Source organism: Musca domestica, unplaced genomic scaffold (genome assembly GCF_030504385.1).
Source record: "Musca domestica strain aabys unplaced genomic scaffold, Musca_domestica.polishedcontigs.V.1.1 48, whole genome shotgun sequence".
Lineage (NCBI taxonomy): Eukaryota > Metazoa > Arthropoda > Insecta > Diptera > Muscidae > Musca > Musca domestica.
The window spans coordinates 4760084-4782604 of NW_026712340.1; the positions used below are offsets into that span (position 1 = coordinate 4760084).

A 22521-nucleotide genomic window follows, 5' to 3' on the forward strand; every position below is an offset into this window, starting at 1 on the left:
GTCGGCCTGTCTGTACGCCCAATGTTGTGAAGTCCGAAACAAAAAACATTGGACAAAGTGTCACTAAAGATTTGAATATTCGATAATTTTTCCGTTGAAATCACAAAGAGTAGGGGGAAAGAAATAAAAGAAACCTAAGAAACTAAATAGAAAAATGGAAAAAAAATCAAATAAAAAGTCCAAACAAGTCTTCACGACCGGCATCATTTGCCTGGGCCAACATGCAACGCCCATATTTAGCCAGGCTAACAAAGTAGGTATTTGCCACAAGAAATTTAACAACGGCAATAACATAGAAAATCTATGTTAGTATTGTTGTTGTTGTTGGCTGTTTACAGAAACAAAAACACACAAAAAACACCAGCAACAAGCGCCAGCCGTCCAATGTGCAGAATAAAAAAACGCTGTGTGGTATGTGACAATATTAACATACAAAACATTACAGTATTGCCATAGCTTTCAAGTACGACATGGATGTCGGAAAGGGGCGGCGCAGAGGTGGACCATGCACTTCGATTATATGCAAACGCCATCGGAACAACCAGCCAACATGAGTTGCATGTTTAAGCTGTTTATTAAATGTATTAAATGTTTGCCTTCTTGCCTGTCCACAATATCGCTTTGGTAATGACTGTAAAAGCGTGGGCTGTTCTCTTTATGACGATAATGAAATCACAAAAAAATAAGAAGAAAAAAAAGCAAATCTATTTCTTTTTTGCACAAAGTTTCTTGTTTCTTGAGACTTCAAAGGCAAGTAAAAAAGCATAGCTTACCGTCTAAGAGACCAGCAAAATAATTTATGCTTTTGATTTAGACAAAATTTGTTCGTTATCTTTGAAATTTTGTTTCTACTCTGGTCGCTTGAGATAATCTAAACTGGACACTGGCCGGGCATATAGGTTGTGGGCTTTAGCCTAAATTCATTATCTGTGTTTTCTTATCTCCTTTGAACTTTTGAGGGGTTTTGTAGATGCAAGTTGGCAGCGATTTGATTTTATTGCTTCATGGAAATGCTTGAACGTTTTCAATAAACAAAAATGTCTTAATTATAAGGGGAAAAATATTCAATGTAAATACCATAAAGCAGAAATCAGTATAAATGGTAAGTTAAAGGTTCACAAAGGCTAGAAAACACAGATTTCTTGAAATATACCTTCCCATGGACAGTAGTGTCTGAATTATTAGATAAAATTTTTCTAAGGACTTAAATTTTTAAAAATCGAGAACTTCGACTTTTTTTAAGATTATTGTTTCAATGGAACATAATACTGTAGATTCTTAAGAAGTCTATAGACGTTTTTATTTTGCAATAGTGGAGATGGATTTCTTAAACATATTTTAAAACAAGTAGGCAAAGACTACAGTCGAGCGGGGCCGACCGTTGAATACCCTACAACACTATAATAAACGATACAGTTTATATAGGCGAGATACTCGAAAGAATTCCACAAGATATTGTGACAAATAATAAAAGAAAACCATCAGGTTTCGTTCTCTAATTTTCGAATAATAGCAACATAAAGTAATTTGCTCATTTCCAATTTATTGGTAGATGTTGCACGTAAATGGTCTTCCTAGATCTGGAACCAATATTTCCCAAAGACCTATAATCTCTCAGAAGTGGCAAAAGATTAACATTTATTATTGGTTTTTGACTGAAACGCATCTATATGAGATACAGACATTTGACTATATTCTTCAACGAAATCAGCGTTAACGAAATAGTCAGAAGTGCGTCTTTCATGTATTTGTGAATTCTCAAAAAATCACTAGAATGGACATTTTCGTATTTTGTCTATAAAAGTTGGCAAACTCCTTCACACATTGAATATTTTTGGATGGCCATCCAAAACTGCTTGGCTTTTGCAATGTCCGATAACCCCCATAATTACGACCTGCTGACAATTTTGCAGTTTTTTGGTCCATTTCAACCCCTAAATATATGGCGATCATCTCCAAAAAGAATAGGCTTTTATTCTGACCCTCATCTTATCTCCATGCAAAATTTCGTAAGTATCGGGCGATAAATGCGATCTGTATATGATATCCTGATATCCTAACTACTTAGTTTTGTTAGCTGTAGAAATATTACCAAATGTTTAATTCAAAATGAAAATATGCCAAAAATATGACAAAATCGAAAAAATATGAGAAAATTTTACAAAATCAATATTTTCATCTTTAGAGAGATATTTTTATGCGATTTTTTAGACGTTTTATGTTTCCTGCCAAGAGGCCATTCTGAATTAATGAGAACTGTCGAAATCAGTTCAGCCGTTCTCGACTTATAAGAGATTTTTCAAGCATATCTGCTTTGATAAACATATATATCGCACATATTTTGCTATATATCCGATTTGTTGGATGTTAACATCAATGTAAAGGTCAGAAGTAACCTTGTCATGGCTTTGTGATATCGTCGGGATTTAAAATATTCGCGGTTTAATGAAAATTTTTTGATTTTTTTCAACAAAAAAGATATGGGCTATTTTACCCGCTAAATATTATCCGATGACCACCCAAATGGGTAGGCTTCTTGCCAGCCCTAAACTCTAGCTACATGCGAAATTCCGCATCGATTGGTCTATAATTGCGACCTGTAGAGCAAGTGCAAAATCAGGAATTTTATGCGATCATCACCAAAAGAAATAGGGTTCTATTCTGACCCTAGCCCCACCTTCATTTTAAATTTCGTGAAGATCGGACCATAATTGCGACCTGTAGAGTGATTACAAATTAACATGGACAGACGGACAGACGGACAGACGGACGGACGGACATACATAGCTAGATCGATTCAGCTCGGCGAGCTAGGAAGATCCATATATACTTTCCTATATGGGAAACCAATATTTCGAGGTGTTACATAAATTCTGGCCCAATCAAACTTATAATACCCCCAACACATAGTGTTGTAGGGTATAATTATCCTTGCAAAGACCAGCAGGCAAATTAACCCTAAAAATTTAAAAATAAAAATAGTATCCTAAAAATAGTATCCTATAGTCGAAACAGGTGCAGGATTTTTTTAAATATTTCCCCAAGAAAGAAATATTTCTGGACATTTTTTATAGAATAGTTTTTGAAGGGCCAAAAAATGCGAGGAGTTTTAAAACAACATTTTTAAAAATAATTAAAACATAAAAGAAGTTTCAGGAGATCATCGTTTTTTTTTTTTTTTTCAAGAACGGAACTAGTACCAAAAAGGGCACGGAATAATTTAGATATATTATTAAACAAGCAGAAAGTAAGTTTTTTCTAGAACCACAAGAGGCTGGGAATTTGGCAATTTTCAAAAAAATTTACAGACATTTTTCTGTTGTATCAAACATCGGGAGGTACCGTTATATGTGGGCTTTACGAAAACGTGGACCTGTACAGACAATTTTCTGTCATAGGCTGTAGTATCTATTACGAACTTCAAATACCAAATTTCAAACATTGCCGGTGAATAATGTCGCTAAAATCATCAAAACACCGAATTTCGGGCGGAACCGTTATATGGGGGCTATACGAAGGCGTGGACCTGCACAGGCAATTTTTTGTCATAGGCTGTAGTATCTATTACGAACTTCAAACACCAAATTTCAAACATTTCCGGTGAAAAATGTCGCTAAAATCATCAAAATAGCGAAAATGGGGAGGTACCATTATATGGGGGCTATACCAAAACGTGGACCTACGTGGCCCATTTTCAATACCAAAAGTAGTGCAGATATAATATATATTTGAGTAAATTTTATCAATCTTGTGAATTTCGTTTAGAAGCTAGAGTGATTTCCACAAACGGACGGACATCACTAAGTCAACATAGAAAATTATGCTGTATATGTGGGATCTAAAATGTATATTTCATGGTGTTACAATCGGAATTACAAACTTAATATACCCTCCATACTATTGTGGAGGCTATAAAAAGAGTGTGGAATTTTCACAAATATTTTATTGTGTTAAGTGTTCCTACAACCATCTACCCGATCGCTAAAAATATTTTGGCTTCGTGGGCTACAAATTGCTTTTAGGGAAATTATTTACATTCACTCGATGTTATTTTCACTTTCTCCGGAGCCAGAAAAGTACGATTCTTTTTTTTTTTTAATATTTTATCAAGGGTCAGAAGCACTTGGATTGGAGGAGGATACTTTTCGTGGACCCACAAGACCATGGAAATTAAAAATATTTTCTTTGATAAATATTTTTCAAGAACAGTAAAAGAATGAAATTTTTATATTTTTTTGTCGTGGAAAGCGGGTTACTATCACCTACTCGATCATCTTCATCAAAAATAATGTGTCTCCTTGACCGCAGATTTTTTTTTAAAAATATTTTTTGGAATTTTTCTATTTATTTGGAACCAGAAATCTTGAACTTGAGAGCTTTTAAAGACCATGGATAGGGGTTTTTCTCAAATATTTTTTAAGGGTTAAAAGAACGTGAGCGCTTAAAGGAGGTTTAAAAATATTTTCAAGAGGAAGACCAAAAAGGGTATGATGAATTATTAAGAATACATTGTTGTACAAAGCAGGTATTCAAACACTTACACACTTTATTACCACCACCGAAATTGTAGAGATTCCTTAAATATTTTCTCTTTGGCACAGAAGCACGAAATATTTCTCGGGGACCAGAAAAGCGTGGATATTTTAACGATAAGGAAAGTGTGGAGTTTTCTTAAACATTTTTAAGAGACAGGAGAATTTCAGTCTCTTAATAGAGTTTTAAAACAATAGTTTTAGTTTTAAGAGGACCTGAAGACCCTGGGGACGAATGGGACTAAAAATATATTCAAGAACTAAAAGTGCATCGAATTTTTATTAATATTTTGACGCTCACTCCTTACCGCTTCCCGAAGTGTGGAATATTCAAATAGGAAAAGTTTTAAATTTTGAAAATATTTGTTTATTTGGTAATATAGCATTATTGAAATTTTCGAAATTTATTTATTTTATATTCTTATACCAATACAACGTGCAGCCAAGAGTGACGTAAATGAATATCAGCAAATATAATAGACCCATACTCATTTCTATTAACCCCACCCAAATGGCGTATGAGTTATTTAAAAATGCAAATAATATCATTCATACGCCGCGCGTCCATCCATGGATACAACACAAAATTCACTCAACTACAAAGTAAATGGAAAATTGTACTTCATCAAATTACTTTATGCCATCATCAAACAATTTGCATAACAATTTTTTTCTGATTCGTTCATCGTGTTTTTTGTGGGACTTATTTTATTACAGATTTATGAACTTTGCCATAAAAAAAGTTACCAACAACCAAAACAACAATAACAGCCAGCGTAAGCCAAGTAAACCAATTACTTTAACAAGTTGCCACATGGCATACAAAACAAAGCAAAGGCTTTTATGAAAAACCGGCGGTCTACGATTTTTGTTACATTCTAATTTTCAAATGCCAGAAAGGAAGGAAGAAGGGGAAACTGTGCGTGTTTTGGATCTACATCAAACTTTGCAAAATAGAAAACAATTTTCAAGTAAATTGTCTAGGATGTCTATGAAGGGTATTACAAAGAGAGTCTGGGTTGACTGACCCAGTCTGCCCATCAAGTTTATATATATATTTTTTTTGAGAAATTTGTTTGCTGTTGTCCGTTACTCTAACTCTCTGCCCGCTTGTCTTCTGAGCTGGGTACAAGGAAAACCAAGTGGCCGCCTGAGTAGCAGCATAATCTTTGCTCTTCGTCTTATACTTTTCAATACTACTCTGTCTCAGACTGTCATGACTGAACTTTGTTTTTAACGGTTCTGAACGATTGATTGTATGCTGTAAACAAGGAAATGATTTTTATAGTTTTTTTAAGTTTTTTTACAAAGAGGATTTCTTACGAATACTTTCTATTTAGTCTCATGTCAGGCGAAGTGGAAAACTGTTTGTCTAGAGCCCCTGTCTGAGTATCAAAGGTCAAAAATTCCGTTTTGCTTTGGGGTGTAAAAGTAATAAGGAAACTTACTTTTATATCCAAAAAAAATTCAATTAAAATTGTAATATTTTCAGTTTTTTAGATTTCCCTTTAAATTCGTTATTCTTCCTGGATATTTGAGTACCACTTCAATATTGTACTATGTGGCGAACAAAATACACAAAAACAGAGAGGAAAACAAAATATATATAAAATTCATAACGAAATCCTTGTAATGCAAGTCAAGTATCCTGTTTATGTTCTATAAAGTGTTGTTGTTGCATTGTTTTCCCTCTTCCATTCTATCTTGGCTTTGCAATACATTGTGGAAACTCCCAACAGCCAACCAACGTCGTTGTTATTGTACAGACATCTCGTTATTATTTTGTTCTCGTCTCTCCACAATTGAAGTGTTTTCATATTTTGTTCATGTTAAGGACTAAGGGTTTATGGAAAAAAGGCTCTGCTTTTCGCTTTCTCTATTTTTTTCTTCATTTTATTTGGAGTATTTTGATAGTTATATCTAGCATGACCAGACAACAGACAGTCAGTTGGGAAATACTTTTACTTTATATTCTGAAAATGTTACGCTTTATGAATGAATGGAGAATATGCAAGGGAAATTGGTAAAAAAGGAAATAAATGGAAAGAACATTCAATATACTGTAGGTAGGAATTAAAAAAACATTAAAAATGGCATTCGAAAAATATTAAATGGAAATAATGTTTATTTTTATTAAAATCTAATATTAAATTTTTATACCCTACAACACTTTGTGTTGGGGGTATTATAAGTTTGATTGGGCCAAAAATTATGTAACACCTCGAAATATTGATTTCCCACATAGGAAAGTATATATGGATCTTCCTATCTCGCCGAGCTGAGTCGATCTAGCTATGTATGTCCGTCCGTCCGTCTGTCCGTCTGTCCATGTTAATTTGTAATCACTCTACAGGTCGCAATTATGGCCCGATCTTCACGAAATTTAGAATGAAGGTGCGGATAAGGTCAGAATAGAACCCTATTTCTTTTGGAGATGATCGCACAATATTTAGGTGCCGAAATGGACCAAAAACTGAAAAATTTCCTGATTTTGCAGTTGCTCTACAGGTCGCAATTATGGACCAATCAACGCGGAAATTTGCATGGGGCTAAAGCTTCGGGCTGGGCAGAAGCCTTCCGATTTTGATGGTCATCGGGTAATATTTAGTGGGTGAAAAGGACTATAATATTTGTGTTAAATAAAAGTCAAATTTCCATTATACCGCGAATATTTTTAGTCCCGGCGAAATCATAAATAGACGAACAGGTCAATACTGACCGTTACGTAGATGCCGATAGTAAATATATCGGATATATATAGAGAAATATATACAATGTGTATATACAAAGGAAAGGATTGTTAGATGGAATGCTTATATCTCAAGAATGGCTGGACCGATTTTGACAAATTTTGTCAATTCAGAATGCCCTCTTGACATAAAAATATAAAATCTAAAAAAAATCGCATAAAAATAAGTCAAAAATGATCTTAATATAGATTTTTTAATATTTTGTGACATTTTTTTATTTTTTCATATTTTTTATCGTATGCAATTTTTTCAATTTGACTTATAATATTAAGGTGTAATATTTTTCCACCTTTCAACACTGGTTGGGGATATTATATACAGATTGCAATTATCGTCTGATCCTCACGAAAAGGGTAGGGTTAGGCTCAGAAGGGCTAGGCCTATTGTTTTCAAAGATGTCCGCAATATATTTAGGGGTTGAAATGGACCAACAACTAAAAATGCTCCTGATTTTGCAGCCGTTATAAAGGTCATAAATAGAAACCAGAGGACACGAAATCTCGCATGAAGTTAGAGTTTAGGACAGCGGGTAGAATGGACCACTACTTTTGTCTGAAAAATACCAACATTACTTACAGGCGATAGCCGATGCCTTTTTTGCTGATTTCGTTGACGAATATAGCCAAATATCGTAGACAAGAAGATCGTATAGAAGAGTATAAATTTGGAGATACAGAGGGGCCTCCTGCTTTTGGAGATGATCGCAAAATACGACGGAGTGCGTAAATATTGGGCAAAAGTCCCTGGTAGGTTAATATCTGGGCAGGTTAATATCTGGGCAGTGCTCCGTCACATAATTTCAAAAGCGAAATCTTCAAAAATGGATTTGGACATAAGGGGGCTTCGAACATATTGTAGTGTTGTAGGGTATCACATGGTCGGCCCCGCACGGCTATAGCCTTGCTTACTTGTTTTATATAGATTTTTGTTGGACCACAAAAGTCAGAAATGTCCGTACTTTAGGAAATACTAAAAACATCTAGAATAAATTTTAATAAATAAGTGGTCATCTTTAAGAGTTTTATAATTGATGTCCTTATAAATAACCAAAAGTTCAGCCAACATATATTCACACAGTTCGTGTTCGGCCTTTCTGGTACTCAAAATGCACAGATTATCAAAATGTTTGAATCAAATATTCATGCATCGTACTAAATTTAACGACCTTCAAAAATTAATATTTTATCCTTTTTCGGTAAGAGTAATAGGAAAATGTTTAGATTTTACACCAAAAAGTCTTCAAAATCTTTCATTTTGAAGTTTACCGAGGATGACCCATATCCAATTTTCCGTCCAAAAATATTTCATTATCAATATCATATTTTAGGATAAGAACTCTTTCTTTCCACCAAATACCAAATTTAGTACCATTTAGTACTTTTCGCACAAATAAAAGGTGCATTTCCAAACCACCACCAAATCTCAAACTGAGATATCATCAGTAATCTAAATATTAAACTTCAGAATTAAGTGATTTTAGTACTTATTGTACAATAATAGTACCCATTTCCCAAACCACCTCTAGTTTATAAATCAGCCATCAATAGGGGCCCCAATACAAAATTTCGCTTGGCCGAAAGTGGTGAACTGCCGAATTGTTGTTGTCCAGCAGTTTGTAAACCAACAAAATGATTGCGTTTACTTGCCAAAGAGGTCAGCTGAAAAGGTGCATCTTCGGTTGGCCACCAAAACTCAAGCGACGGCCAAGTGATTGTGTGGGCCGCCATAACAGATGATGGTCGCTCTCCTCTCGTATTACTCGATCGTCGCATCAGAATAAATGGCGAAGCGACGGCCATGGTGATGGTGTGGGCCACCATAACAGCCGATGGTCGCTCTGCTCTCGTATTACTCGACCGTCGCATCAGAATATATGCCGCAAATATATTCTGGAGGGTGTATTAAAGCCTTGGGCAAGCAAATATTTCAGCTGCCGACCTTGGACATTCCAAAAGGACTCAGCACCATCGCTCTCAGTAGAATGGTCACAAAATGAAGTTCCTCGCTTCTTTTGCAGAGCACAATGGCCACCGAAATCTCCGGATATCAATCCGTTGGACTATTGTGTCTGGAATATTTTAGAAAGCAAGGTTGGCACTAAAAAATACCAAAGTGTCGATCACCTCAAGCAAGCGCTTCTCCGGGAATGTACCAAAATACCGCAGAGCAACATTTGGGCAGCATGTGACGGTTTCATTAACCGTTTGAAGGCCATAATTCGTGCCAAAGGTGACCAATTCGAACAAATCTAAACTTATTCCAAAATTTTATGCTATTTCCAATATTTTTGCTTTCATTTAATAAAATTAAAAAAAAAATGTAAAAAGTATGGCGTTTGACATTGTTGCAGTTTTTTTATCTCACCCTGTACACGTGTTTTCAAAAATAATGGTGGATATGAAACTATTTTCTGATGAATCGTAGATTTATATAAAAAAATATTTTACAATTCTTCATTATTTATTTTTTTTCTGAGATTATTTCTCTATAAAACGTAAATTTTTATGCAGAAATTTTTTGTTTTTATAATTGGCCTTTTTTTAATTTATATTTCGTAATTTTTAGCAATTCGAAAAGTGCAATTAAAAAGAAAATTATTTTCCAATAATTTAAAACAAAAAACTTTCGATTGCTGCCAAGAAATCTAAACCAAAGCAACCTCAAAAAAGAAAGGATGTGAAATAATTTCCTTAAGGCTATTACATAAAATAACAAACCAATAGACATTTCCACTTTCCTTTTTTTTCAATTTTCTTGAAAGGGAAAACATTTTTCGTAATATCCTTCAGAAAAAAAGGAAATACACAAAATGTCCAAATAAAAAGAAGCAAAAAAATTGGTTTGCCATCAAATCAATAAATTTGCTGATGCTTAGGATGATGGCTACGAAGACGACGATGACCTTCAAAGATATTTTCCATTTATGGTTATTTTTTATGGCCCTATGAAAAAAAGAATAACAAAAAGGAATTGCTACAGACATTCTTTTGTCAAGAAGAAAGGGCGTGTTGGATTTTTTTTGGTGGCAGCAAAATTTATGTTTCAATAAATTTAAATAACACTAAGCCAAAAAAGTGGAAGACAAATCAGATGGGTGTTGCTGCGAAGAAAGAAAAAAAAACCAACAAAAAATGTTAGGCAAAAAGATTCATGGTTGGCTCATTTGACAAACATTCCACAAATTGTGTGTTTGTATTTTTGCTTTTATATTTCAAAATTGCTTTTCGGGGGAAAGTACACCCATGAGGTGATGGAAAATAAAATCCCATATGTATATAAGTAGAATAAATAAGGAGGATAATATGACTAAGAAAAATGTAAGAAGTGTAGGAAAACAAAAAGACACAGATAGACTTTAGGCCAAAAAGACGAAAGGAAAACAACATCCAAAATCCAAAGTCAAATCAGCAAAACATATAATAATATTAACAAACATGTTTTATAACAAAAGCCGATACCAAGGAAAGAGAGAGAGAGAGGGATTGTAAGATTTGTGTACCGTTGAGGGTTATCAGAGGGTGTTGAGCCATGTTAAGTGGTAATATCAATCATTGTTAATGCAGTGTAATACGTTTACGCATATGTGTGTGTAGGCGAGAAAGTACATAAGTATATAGATGAAGAATAAGCAACACATCTGGAATAATATTCTTGATAAGATTTTTGATGGATTTTGGTTTTTCAGAAAATACTGCTTTAAACATGAATCTCCCCATCCCAATGTAAATTTTCTTTATTGGATTTTACAATACATTTTTGGGGAGATCAACAATTAATTTTTTCAAAATAATTTGTGCCGTTATTCTCAAGGGTATCCTATGATTAATATACATAGAAAATACCGTGGTGCGTATTAGCAGTATTATAAAATATTGTTCATACTCATGACGATGGAAAATTAGAAAATTGTGGTGATTTGTATCGAGAGTCACGTAGCCATATTAACGTAATATTCCAAGGACACACAAAATTAGACATAATATTATTCATTATAATATTCTGAAATAACCTGAATCTGTTACTATAAATATCTAATGAGACTATTAAAAATTTTAATAGGAAATGTTGTCTGTAAATGAAATATATTGTTATTGTTAACTTGAGTTTTATTTTAAATGTAAATAGAACCCGTATGGAGGTCTGTTGTTGCGTTTTAGGTGTAATTAATATTAATTAGTTCTTTAATTGGATTATCTAAACGAAATTCATTAAGAATGCAAATAAATTGTAAATTGTAAATAAATGATAACCATATGTTATCCTTGTGTTTGTCGAGAAATATTATAGCTTAATTAAAATAAATTCGATCTCTAAGTCAAAATTTTCTAAATCAAAATAAACCGCTGAGAGAAAATGTTGCTAAAATCTTCATAACATCTTAAATCGGTTTATAGAATTGTGAAGAGTTCTACATACAATTGATGCTAGGCGGACTGTAAGGTTATAATGTTTATCATAATTTACAGGACATTTTATATATTACAGATCATTAACATTTAATCAAAGATTTTTTTTATGTCAAGGATAATTTTTATTGAAAATGGGGTATAATGGTCTATGTTTAGGAATATACCCCATATGACGGTCCCTCCCTATTTTCGGTGTCTACTGAGTTTTAGGTAAAGTTTCAAACAAAGAGCTACATCGACCTAAAGATATATATATATATATATATATATATATATATATATATATATATATATATATATATATATATATATATATATATACATATATATATATATATATATATATATATATATATATATATATAAACGAGTAATCACCATCCAGGGGCGAAAGTTCTGTATAAAATTGGGTCGCAAGGAGCACATGGTTTTCAAAACCACAACTTAGCGGACCCCACCCAAGGAAGGGAGAAGTGTAACGATAATTATCACGCACAAAGAGTTGATAAGCTCTCATTTAGCATGTCAGATCATCGAAGTTGTTTTTTTTTTTTTAATCCCAACAAATATTCCCAAAAAATGGCGAAAACCTATTTTCTTAAATTTTAGGATTCTGCTGATCTACAAAAATATTTTCTAGAAGATCCAAGACTCTGAGAGACAATAAAAAACCAAAATTCTGAGAGGCGTTAGAGAATATTTTCTAAAAATTAAATTAGTTTGGTAAATAGTAAAGAGTCTTTCTTTGAAATACAGGACTCTGAAAAATGTTGGGAAAAACTCAGGAACTATTCCTTGCGTCATTGTGAGTCCACTACAGCTCTGTATAATGATATTTCCTGACTTAATTTAAATTTAGCTGTATTTTCACGATTACTGCAAGTCCTTGAACATATATCTAAATCTAAATATACGTAAAAAAATCTAAAATGTTGAGTTGTAATGTTTGATTTTTTATTCCAAAATTCCCACAGCACTAAAATGTTCCTAACAGTCAAACATTTTGTGTCTCGTACCATCGTTCGTTACCGCGATACTGGTAGCATAGTCCGACTCCAAGGAAGTGGATGAAAGAAACAAGCAACATCAGCAGAAATGGTTCGAAAAAAAAGTAAAGAAGCGGATCGAAACCCTCGTCGTAGTGGCCGAAAAATGGCTCGCGAGCTGAACATATCACAATAACTCAAGTGCCGGCCATGGTGATAGTGTGGACCGCCATAACAGTTGATGGTCGCTCTCCGCTCGTATTAACCGATCATGGCATCAGAATAAATGCCGAATATTATCGCGAAAATATTCTGGAGGGTGTATTAATGCCTTGGGCACGCAAACATTTTGGCCATACATACCTTGGGCATTCCAACAGGACTCAGCACCATCTCACTCAGCAGACGCCACCCAAGAATGGTTACAAAATGAGGTTCCTCACTTCATTTCCAGCGCACAATGGCCACCAAAATCTCTGGATATCAATCCGTTGGAATCTTGTGCCTGGAGTATTTTGGAAAACAAGGTTGGCACTAGAAAATACCAAAGTGTCGATCACCTCAAGCAGGCGCTTCGCCGGAATGGGCCAAAATACCACAGAGTAGCATTCGGGCAGCGTGTGATGGTTTCATTGGCAGTTTGAAGGTGCCAAGGGTTACCAAATCAAACAAATCTAAACTTATTCTAAAATTTGAAGCTATTTCCGACATTTTTGCTTTCATTCAATAAAATTAAAAAAAATGTAAAAATGATGGAATTTGACTTTGTTGTAGTTATTTATCTCACCCTGTATACGGTCAAATAAATTATGCATAAATAAAAAATGCATACGCTCCAGTTGCCCTTCTATGTATTCCCTTGTCTGCCTTTATATTCCCAAATACCTTCAACTTACTTGCTTAACCACCCTCGTACACTATGTTTTATACATTACTACATCCAAAGAAATTTCTCTGCTATTTGTTTTGTGCGCGTAGAGGTGTGTTTAACAATTGCTGATAGCAGCAGTCAGTAGGTGTTGTTGAGCGTATTATTTGTTATGTTGTATGATTTATAAAAATTATTCACACAATAAATTCGGCTTGATTCCCAATTTCTACCACCCCTCAATTTCTACAACACACACACCCACATACAGTATTTCCTGTTCTTTCCATCTCCTCTTTTTTTTCTTTTCTTCGGCTTAGCAAAATGTGGAGCAAAAAATTGCTATACAGTTTTGAGACTTCTTTTTTTTGCCACTGGATGATGAACATTTGGAGACTGCTTATGAACCAAAGGGATATACACGAGTTATCGTGTGAGTGTGTGTCTGTGTGTAATATGTGTGCCATAATATTTTATAGTGTATTCGAAAAAGGCAGGTTATTACTATGATTTGATTTCCTCCTTTTCGCATATTTGCACACGAAGAATTATGTTTTCGCATTTTTTCATTTATGAGAAATATGAATATGAAGCGAATAGTACTCTTGCGGGGGATTTATTTCCGAAAGCTCTAAGAAAGCCATAAGAGTTGAATGGAAACTTCGTTTTGTAGCTGAGTTATTACGGTAGGCCTTAATGGCAGCATGTGTAAGTTATTTCACATAAATCTTTATGTACTCAAAGGAGAAATAATATGTGTGTCATATTCTGATAAATGCCTCTGGTAGAAGTTTTTGTTTGGGGTGGAGTTTTTAGGGGTTTTTCCTTTTGGTAAAAAATATTAAGAGATTTAAATGGAATTTAAGTTTGAAGGGATTAGGAGATATAGAAAAAATGTTTTGGGGAGATAACTAAATATTTCAATACATATTGCTTAGGTTTTAGTTTTCGATGTGAAGAAATCCGTAAAGGAAGAACGAAGTTCTTTTTAAAGTAATATGAAGAAACCCTTACCAGGTTGGAAGGAAGAATTAAGTTTTTAAAAGTAACGCCAATTTTATGATATTAAAAAAAACAGTAAGAAAAGGTCAAAAGTCGGGCAGACCCGACTATATGATACCCTACACCACTATGCGTATTTCGTAGAGCTACCGTAACAAAAAAGTTTATTTTGGGAATTAATGTGAAGTAGATCATACCATCTTTGACCCTTATTTAAATGCGTATCATAGCTTTAGATTTGTCAAAATTTGGGAACTATATCCAACTCTTAATCGAAATTCAAAAAAGGGACATCTGGTATTAAAAAAAACATTACTGTATAGTGCATGATATGACTTCGATACAAAGAATATAAAATAATGTTTTTTGGAACAATGGACATACCGGAACAAGTTTCACCAAATCAAAAATTCCATTTGGAGCCCAATAAACCTGAAATCGAATAAAGATATTTATGGGAGCCATATCCAAATCTGAACCGATCTTAACCAAATTTTAGGCACATATTTCTGAGCAGTATCTAATATCTGGTCATTGTTACGGAGTACACAATCTGAACTGATTTTCACCAAAATTTGAAGCACTTGTTTCTGGACTGAATTACGTCGGATGTGCCAAAATTAAATCCATTTGGGCTGATATTACCCATTTGGTGCACAATAAACCTGAAATCGGATAAAGATATATATGGTACCTTTATCCAAATCTGAACCGACCTTGACAACATTTTACGCACTTATTCTGACCTGTATCTGATATCTGCTACCAAAGATCATTGTTATCGAGTACATATTACGCATGTGAGGGACTTAAAACCCCATATCGGATGAAATATATATATGGGAGCTATAGCTATATCTGAACCGATTTTCATAAAAATTGTACTTGATTCTAGGATGAATTGTACTTGTTTCTAGGATGAATTCAGTTGGAATTGCCAAGATTAGGTTTATTTAGGCCGGTATTAGCTATTTGGCGATAAAAATAAATATAGGAACTATTCCAAATCTGATCGGATCTCGGTAAGTTTTGATAAAGGTATTTCTGGGCTGTTTCTGATATATGGTACCAAATATCGTTCTTGTGGAGTACATATTTCGAGTGTGAGGGAGGTTGACATCAAATCAAATGAAACAGATATATGGGAGCTATAGCCATATCTGAAAAGATTTTCACCAAAATTTAATGTACTTGCTTCTAGACTGAATTCTGTCGGATTTGCCAAAATTCAGGTTATTTGGACCGATATTGGCCATTTGGTGCACAATTAACCCGAAATCGGCTGAGGATATATATCGGAACTATACATAAATTTGAACTATTTTCAGCAATTTCAATAGGGTCCGTCCTTGAGCCAAGCAAATGATTTGTGGAAAATTTCATCTTAATCGGATAATAAAGACGACCTGCATTTTGTTTCCAAAAATACATGGATACACGGTCGGAGGGATAGACGGAAGTGATTCTATGGAAGGTAGTGATTCTATAAAGATCTCAATGTACATTCAAAAATTACACGTAAGACATGTACTCTACTCTAGCTTTCAAATAGCGAGTGAAATAATTTGTTCAGAAAAAAAGAAAAAACAAATAAATCAGTTTTGAATAGTAGTTTCACAAACTTTAAAATTTTTGAATTTTTTAACGAACACCGTTTGAGTAATTATGAAATTCGTCAGAATTCAGTTCCATTGTATTTGGATAAAATTTACAATCTGCAGGAATTTTTGAAGATACGTTTTCTGAAACTTGGCATGAAAATATTTAAATCTTCTATAAAGTCTGGGAAGTTTAATTTACAGCATACATACAAAAGTTATTCTATTCATAATATTCCCCTAAAAAGACCGCTGGATAGTGCTCTTCCCACAAAAGATTTCCACAAAGTGATGGAGTTCAAGAAATTTTTCAGAAAAAAAAGTCGACATCAGTTTCACCTCATCATCACACATATAGTACTACATTCCTCAGAAAGAGATTCCGGTTGATTTGGTTTATGATAAGGTTAATATTTGTATATTTCTAGTTAAATCGGCATGTCCAGACTATTTTAGGGCAATTTTTTAACTTAACATGTGTTTCAATAGTTTTTTTCTTCTTCATTTCCCAAAATATCACAGAACCATTCTATGATACCGCGATTTTGAAGCATTTGATCCCATCGCATTTAACAATACTTTCACGGATTTTTTTTTTTTTCTTAAATTCCATTTTTGCCTAATACTTAGTATTGCTCCAGTTGCATTTGCTTCATTCAAACTAAGCGGCACCCATCAGTAACGCATTTCTTTTTGGATCTCTCATATTGAGTTGTTTTTCAATTCACCTATCTTTTCCAGCACCTGTGTCAATATTAACTTATATTTCGACGAAAGCGAACAAGAGAGAGAGAAAAAACGCAAGAAAAACAAAAACCTAATGGCAAGCAGCAGAAGTAGTACGAAAAAAAGGACAACGGAATATTTGTTCTATTTCAGGTAAGGACGAACACAGCTGAACACAATTGCCAACGAAACATTTTTCAATTGGACCAGGGAATGAATGGCAAAAAATAAAAACTGAATACATTCCGATTCATTTACGCAAAACGAGCAGGGAAAGAGAGAGAGAGAGAGAGAGAGAGAGAGAGAGTGGAAAAGAACTAAAACAGAAATATGTAAAACTACCTTGCCGCACCAACAACGAATGGTTTGGTGGGCTGGGCGGCGAGCCTTCATTGCGAATCACCAATTGACCCAAATTTTAAATCTCGTTCTCAGCAAAAAAAAAAAAAAAATGATTCACAAAAAATATGAAAAGCAACATAAAAACGCATAGAACTCTGAAATGGCATGGAATGTATGTGTATAGGTATACAACAACAACGACAATAACAACAAAATGAATTTATGCGTTTATAACTATAACATAGTGAGTCAAGGGGAGCTAAGAATCCAACCAGAGAACCAGGTCAAAGAAAAGAACAACAGCATAAAAAATTATTAAAGTGATTTATAAGCTTGGGAGAGTGGCTGCTGCGATGGGTTGGTTGGTGGCATCAATCTAAGAAGTTCCTTGTGCTACCCCCCTCCACCCCTAGCTAGAATTAATGGACCACTTTCAAGGATATAATTCATAATTGTGTTGTTTTGCAACAATAAAAATAGCAAAAAAAGCAACAACAGTATAAGAATAAATGGCAGCAATTAAAACAATGTCTGAGCAGCAATAGTGGAAAATTGAAATTATAATTGGAAATATGAATGAAAAAGAACAGTAAGAGAAAAATTGAAACAAAAAAACTTGCTACTGAAACAAAAACACAAGAAAACTAGTTGGCCAGCAGTCAAAGTGATTCCATTTCAATTTAGCCAAGGGAATGGACAAATGAACCCCAAAACAAAAATCCATTGAAATAAAATACCTAAGTTTGAGGTTAATAAATAGAAAATGTCTTTTGGCCACAGTTCCAAAAATGGCAACACTAATTGCTCTGCAATTTGTTTGCAAATGAAAAAGACAAACGAAAAATGATGCAAGAGGGTAGACAAATTATGATTATTTTCATATTCTGTTTTTTTAATTATTTTCACAGCAAACAAACTAGAACTGAAGAAAAGATGGAGGCAACATCAATCCAGTTCATTAAAATATGCCCTCAAAGCACAAATTGGAAATGTGTACTCATGTGGAAATGTTAAAGAAATAAATTCTTTTTTTTTTTGCAAATTGAAATCATGCATGCTATTGCTTATTATTAAGTCAAGTGGAAAATAATTTAGAATTCACACAAATACCCATATGCTTAGGAAAAAAAAATGATAATTGATTGAAATAAAAAAGAAAAGAGAAGTGGAAACTAATACTCTTGTAAAAGCTCTACAGGGCGTATGATAGTTGTCATCATTTATACGACATTATGGTCATATACAATTCTTAATATCGATACAAAAACTGCATGTAAAAAATGAGGAATGTTTTTCATTATTTGAATATTTGAAGGAAATTAACAATTATCAAGCAAAACATGAAACGCCAAAAAGGCATATTAAAATGTGTGAACCATATTTAAATTGTTTAATTTTCTTTAATTTGAAATTTTTTATTTTTCGATAATTTTTTATTCTTTAATTTGATATTCCATTCGGTAAATATTGAAAAAATGAGTCATTAAAATTCCAAAAAGTGCAAGAACTTACTCCAACTACAACTTACAGAAAGAAAATAGACTTAAAACAGCTAAAAAGTTGCTTCTCTTGGTCGAAAGTTGTGACCTGCGTAGATGGTTTTCTCCGATGAGAAAACATTCGTTGTCCAGCAGATTGTAAACAAACAAAATAATCGTGTTTATTTGTCATAAAGGTCAGCTGAAAATGTACACCTTCGGTTGGCCACCAGAACTCAAGCGCCGGCCATAGTGATGGTGTGGGCCACCATAACAGTCGATGATCTCTCCGCTCGTATTAATCCACTGTGGCATCAGAATAAATGCCGAATGTTATCGCGAAAAAATTCTGGAGGGTGTATTAAAGCCTTGGGCACGCAAAGATTTTGGCCGCAGACCTTGGTTATTTCAACAGAACTTAGCACCATCGCACTCAGCACACGCCTCCCAAGAATGGTTACAAAATGAGGTTCCTCGCTTCATTTCCAGCGCAGAATGGTCACAAAAATCTGCGGATACCAATCCGTTGGACTATTGTGTCGAGTATTTTGGAAAGCACGGTTGGCACTAAACTATATCAAAGTGTCAATTACCTCAAGCAAGCCCTTCGCCGGGAATGGACCAAATACCGCAGAGCAACATTCGGGCGGGTGTGGCGGTTTTATTGACCGTTTGAAGGCCATAATTCGTTTCAAAGGCGACCAATTCGAACAAATCTGAACTCATTCTAAAATTTGATGCTATTTCCGACGTTTTTTGCTTTCATTCAATAAAATTTAAAAACAATTTAAAAATTATGGCGTTTGACTTTTTTGCAGTTTTTTTATATCACCCTGTATGGTGAACACATCTAAATTCACAATGCAAATTCAAAATTACATGGAAGACATAAGGGGATATTTTAAAGTGTAAACTTTTTCTAAGGAAAACAAATACCGGCAAAACGTTTGCCTGGAAATAAAAATCAATTAACCCATTGTGGAAGGTTTTGCTAAATTTTTGAAGTCTCTTTTCTCGATCCTTAAAAAGTTGGACAATACAGTATCGTGGAAATCCAGGTTCATCGTTTGCGGAGAATAAACCTGATCATGAGAGTTTTCTAAGTTTTGAGCACTTGACAAAACTTAAAATGGAGATTTAAAATCTAAAGGAATTTCAAGGATTTTGTTTGTTTTTAATACACTTATATGAATTTGCACAGAGTTTTAAGAATTTGAAGAAAGGAAAAAATTGGAAGGACCGTATTTACACAGGACGGTATTTACACAGTTTTCTATTTCAGGGAAAAACTTGCCTATCTTGAAGGTTTTTTCTAGATTCTCCGAAACGTTTTCTCCCCATAAAACATATTTAAGAGACCTTCTGCCTAGAAAGGGTCTTAAAAAGGCTTCATAATATTGAAGACCTACAAGTCACGAAAATTGGTCGGAGGGTGGAAGAAATTATGTACGAAAAGTATTGTATAGTGAAGGCATCCATAACGTCTTTATGGCTGGTGGTTTCAAGAGTTTGATCTGTAGAGGTGCTGAAGATGGTATTGTTTTTATAAAAAGACTCGAAAAGATTTTTTGGTATTTTTGGCCTAGATGAGGTCTTTTTTGGGACTTTAAAAAAGTTATAAATATTGAAGACCTTGAAAAGGCATGTTCCACTGTTTATAGGATGATTTTAGCTTATGTAGGCTCACTATAAGGTCATATTTCTGAAGATAATCTCCAAAAGCTCGTATGTTTGCAGAAGTTCTCCGAATTCCAATTTGAGAGGAGATGTCTGGCGAGTTGTTGCGACTTGTATAGGAGCATTTTTTTTCTTGTTTTTGAATAGAAATCTCATATTTTTAGAACAAATGAAGGTTTTTTTTGTAGAAGTTCTTGAGACCCCTAAAAAACACATTCACATGAGTTTCGAGATTTAGCTAACCCACTGAAAGATATTCATTGGTGTATAGAAGATATTGTAAAGGTATTCGGTCGAAAAAAGAGACCGCACAAATTCTCCGGCCAATACAAAACTATTTTGTCTACCTTTGAAGTCTTCTGTTGATATATCTAAGAGGTATGTTTCAGCTGAAAATGTCCTCACTAAACATCTCATCATTCCCTGTATATGACATATTTTAGATAAGCTTAGTCAAGTAAAAAAATTAAAATAAAAAATACCGAGATAATCTTTAGTCCTTTTAATTTAGATAATTTAATTTCTAACCCTTGCCTTATTAGCAGGATGACAATGACTTTTTAAAGCAAATTTCGAGATGAATTAGGTTTCGACTAATTTAGTTGTATGATTTATTGGAACAGTATTTCCCCGCCCGAAGGCAATTTGAGGAAAAGCCTTGTCATTTCCGCCATAACACCAATATTATATGTTATAAAAATGTTTTTTTTATTCCATATTTCATGAGTTATGATTCCTGATTTAAACCCGACAAAGTCAAGACAATCACAAAAGATCAACACAACAACGTTCGCAACATCAATAACCCCGTTGTCACAACTTCTGTGTTAAACTACGATGATGATGATGAATATATTGGCGTATTGGCATGTTGCAATTTGAATTTTGCAATTTGTCAATCCAGACACACACATTCACTCACACACTGAAAGAAGAGAAAATCGTTTGTACTTACCTTGCCACTTAATACGGCACGCGCTTCGGATATTTCACTTGGCGGCACCGTGCCGGATTCGGAGCCCAGAGTTTTTATCACATTCGATAAGCCCGATGGCACCGATAATCCATGCGAATTTTCAGCACGTACCAAAAACACATACGATGTTGCTGGCTTTAAACCGGAAATCTGGAAAACAAGGCGTGTAAAAATGAGAAATGAATATAAAACAAAAAGCAAAAAATGCCTGCAAAATTTCCACTCAAAGTGTGTTGAAAACGTTTGCAGAGATAGTAGACTATATTGAGATGGAGTATGAAGGAAAAAAATATGCACAATAGTTTTTTAATTGCACAAAGTTTTTGGCAAAAAAAGCAACAACTCTATTATCAAAACTACCATCTCGTTTGAATTTGAGCCCCGAAACTGGTAGAAAAATTCAAAGTTTTTATCAAACATTTTTTTATTTCATGTTTTTTGTTTTTGCTTGATTTTTTTGTATGGAAAAAGAAAAACTTTGGCAATAAAAGGCCGATGCAGTAATGGATTTAAAGCAGTATGCAAATGCTTTTCTGATTTTTTAGGATGAACAATTTAAATAATTGCTACAAAAGATTTTGAAATTAATTTAAATATTAATTTCTATAGACTTACCGTTATTTGTTGATCTGGTACCCGGTGAGCTGCCACAACCCAGCCAGTTTGTAAATCGGAACTGAAGTATTCAACCGTGTAACTGTAAAGAATAAAACAAGAACATTTTATTAAAAACACTTAAGTATAAGGTATAGCTGTGACAAAATAAAGGAGAAGGCAAAAATATGCCCTCATTTCCCATATATCAATTTGTTTTATTTGTATATTAGAATAAAGTATAGTCCTAACAAAAAACAAGGAAGCTGAGGCCAACAAAATTCTCCCTTGTTTCGTGTATATTCATCTGTTTAATGAATGTATTTGCCATGTTGTATGCGGAATTTTATTTGGTATGATTTATTTTAATTTAATGACTAATACGTCGTATGATCAATATATACTGTTATGCTACTTATACGCCGTTACTTACATAATTCAATTGGAAATTATGACTTCTAGCGGCATGTATTTAATATTTTTATACCCTACAAAACTATGTGATGGGGTATAATAAGTTTGATTGGGCCAAAAATTATGTAACACCACGAAATATTGGAGGTGGGACTGGGCCAGAATAGAA

At 33.9% G+C, this 22521-nt stretch overlaps 1 protein-coding gene across 2 annotated transcripts in view; it reads right to left on the reverse strand.

The window, feature by feature from the left end:
- LOC101901019 (roundabout homolog 2) overlaps positions 1-22521 on the reverse strand; it is a 331539-nt gene that overhangs the window by 34689 nt on the left and 274329 nt on the right. For both annotated transcript variants that reach the window (XM_059127829.1, XM_059127830.1), the window contains 2 exons: positions 21960-22041; positions 21324-21494 (listed from right to left, as the gene is read on the reverse strand). In XM_059127829.1, coding sequence (XP_058983812.1) covers positions 21324-21494; positions 21960-22041 — 253 coding nt within the window. The remainder of the gene's footprint in view (positions 1-21323; positions 21495-21959; positions 22042-22521) is intronic.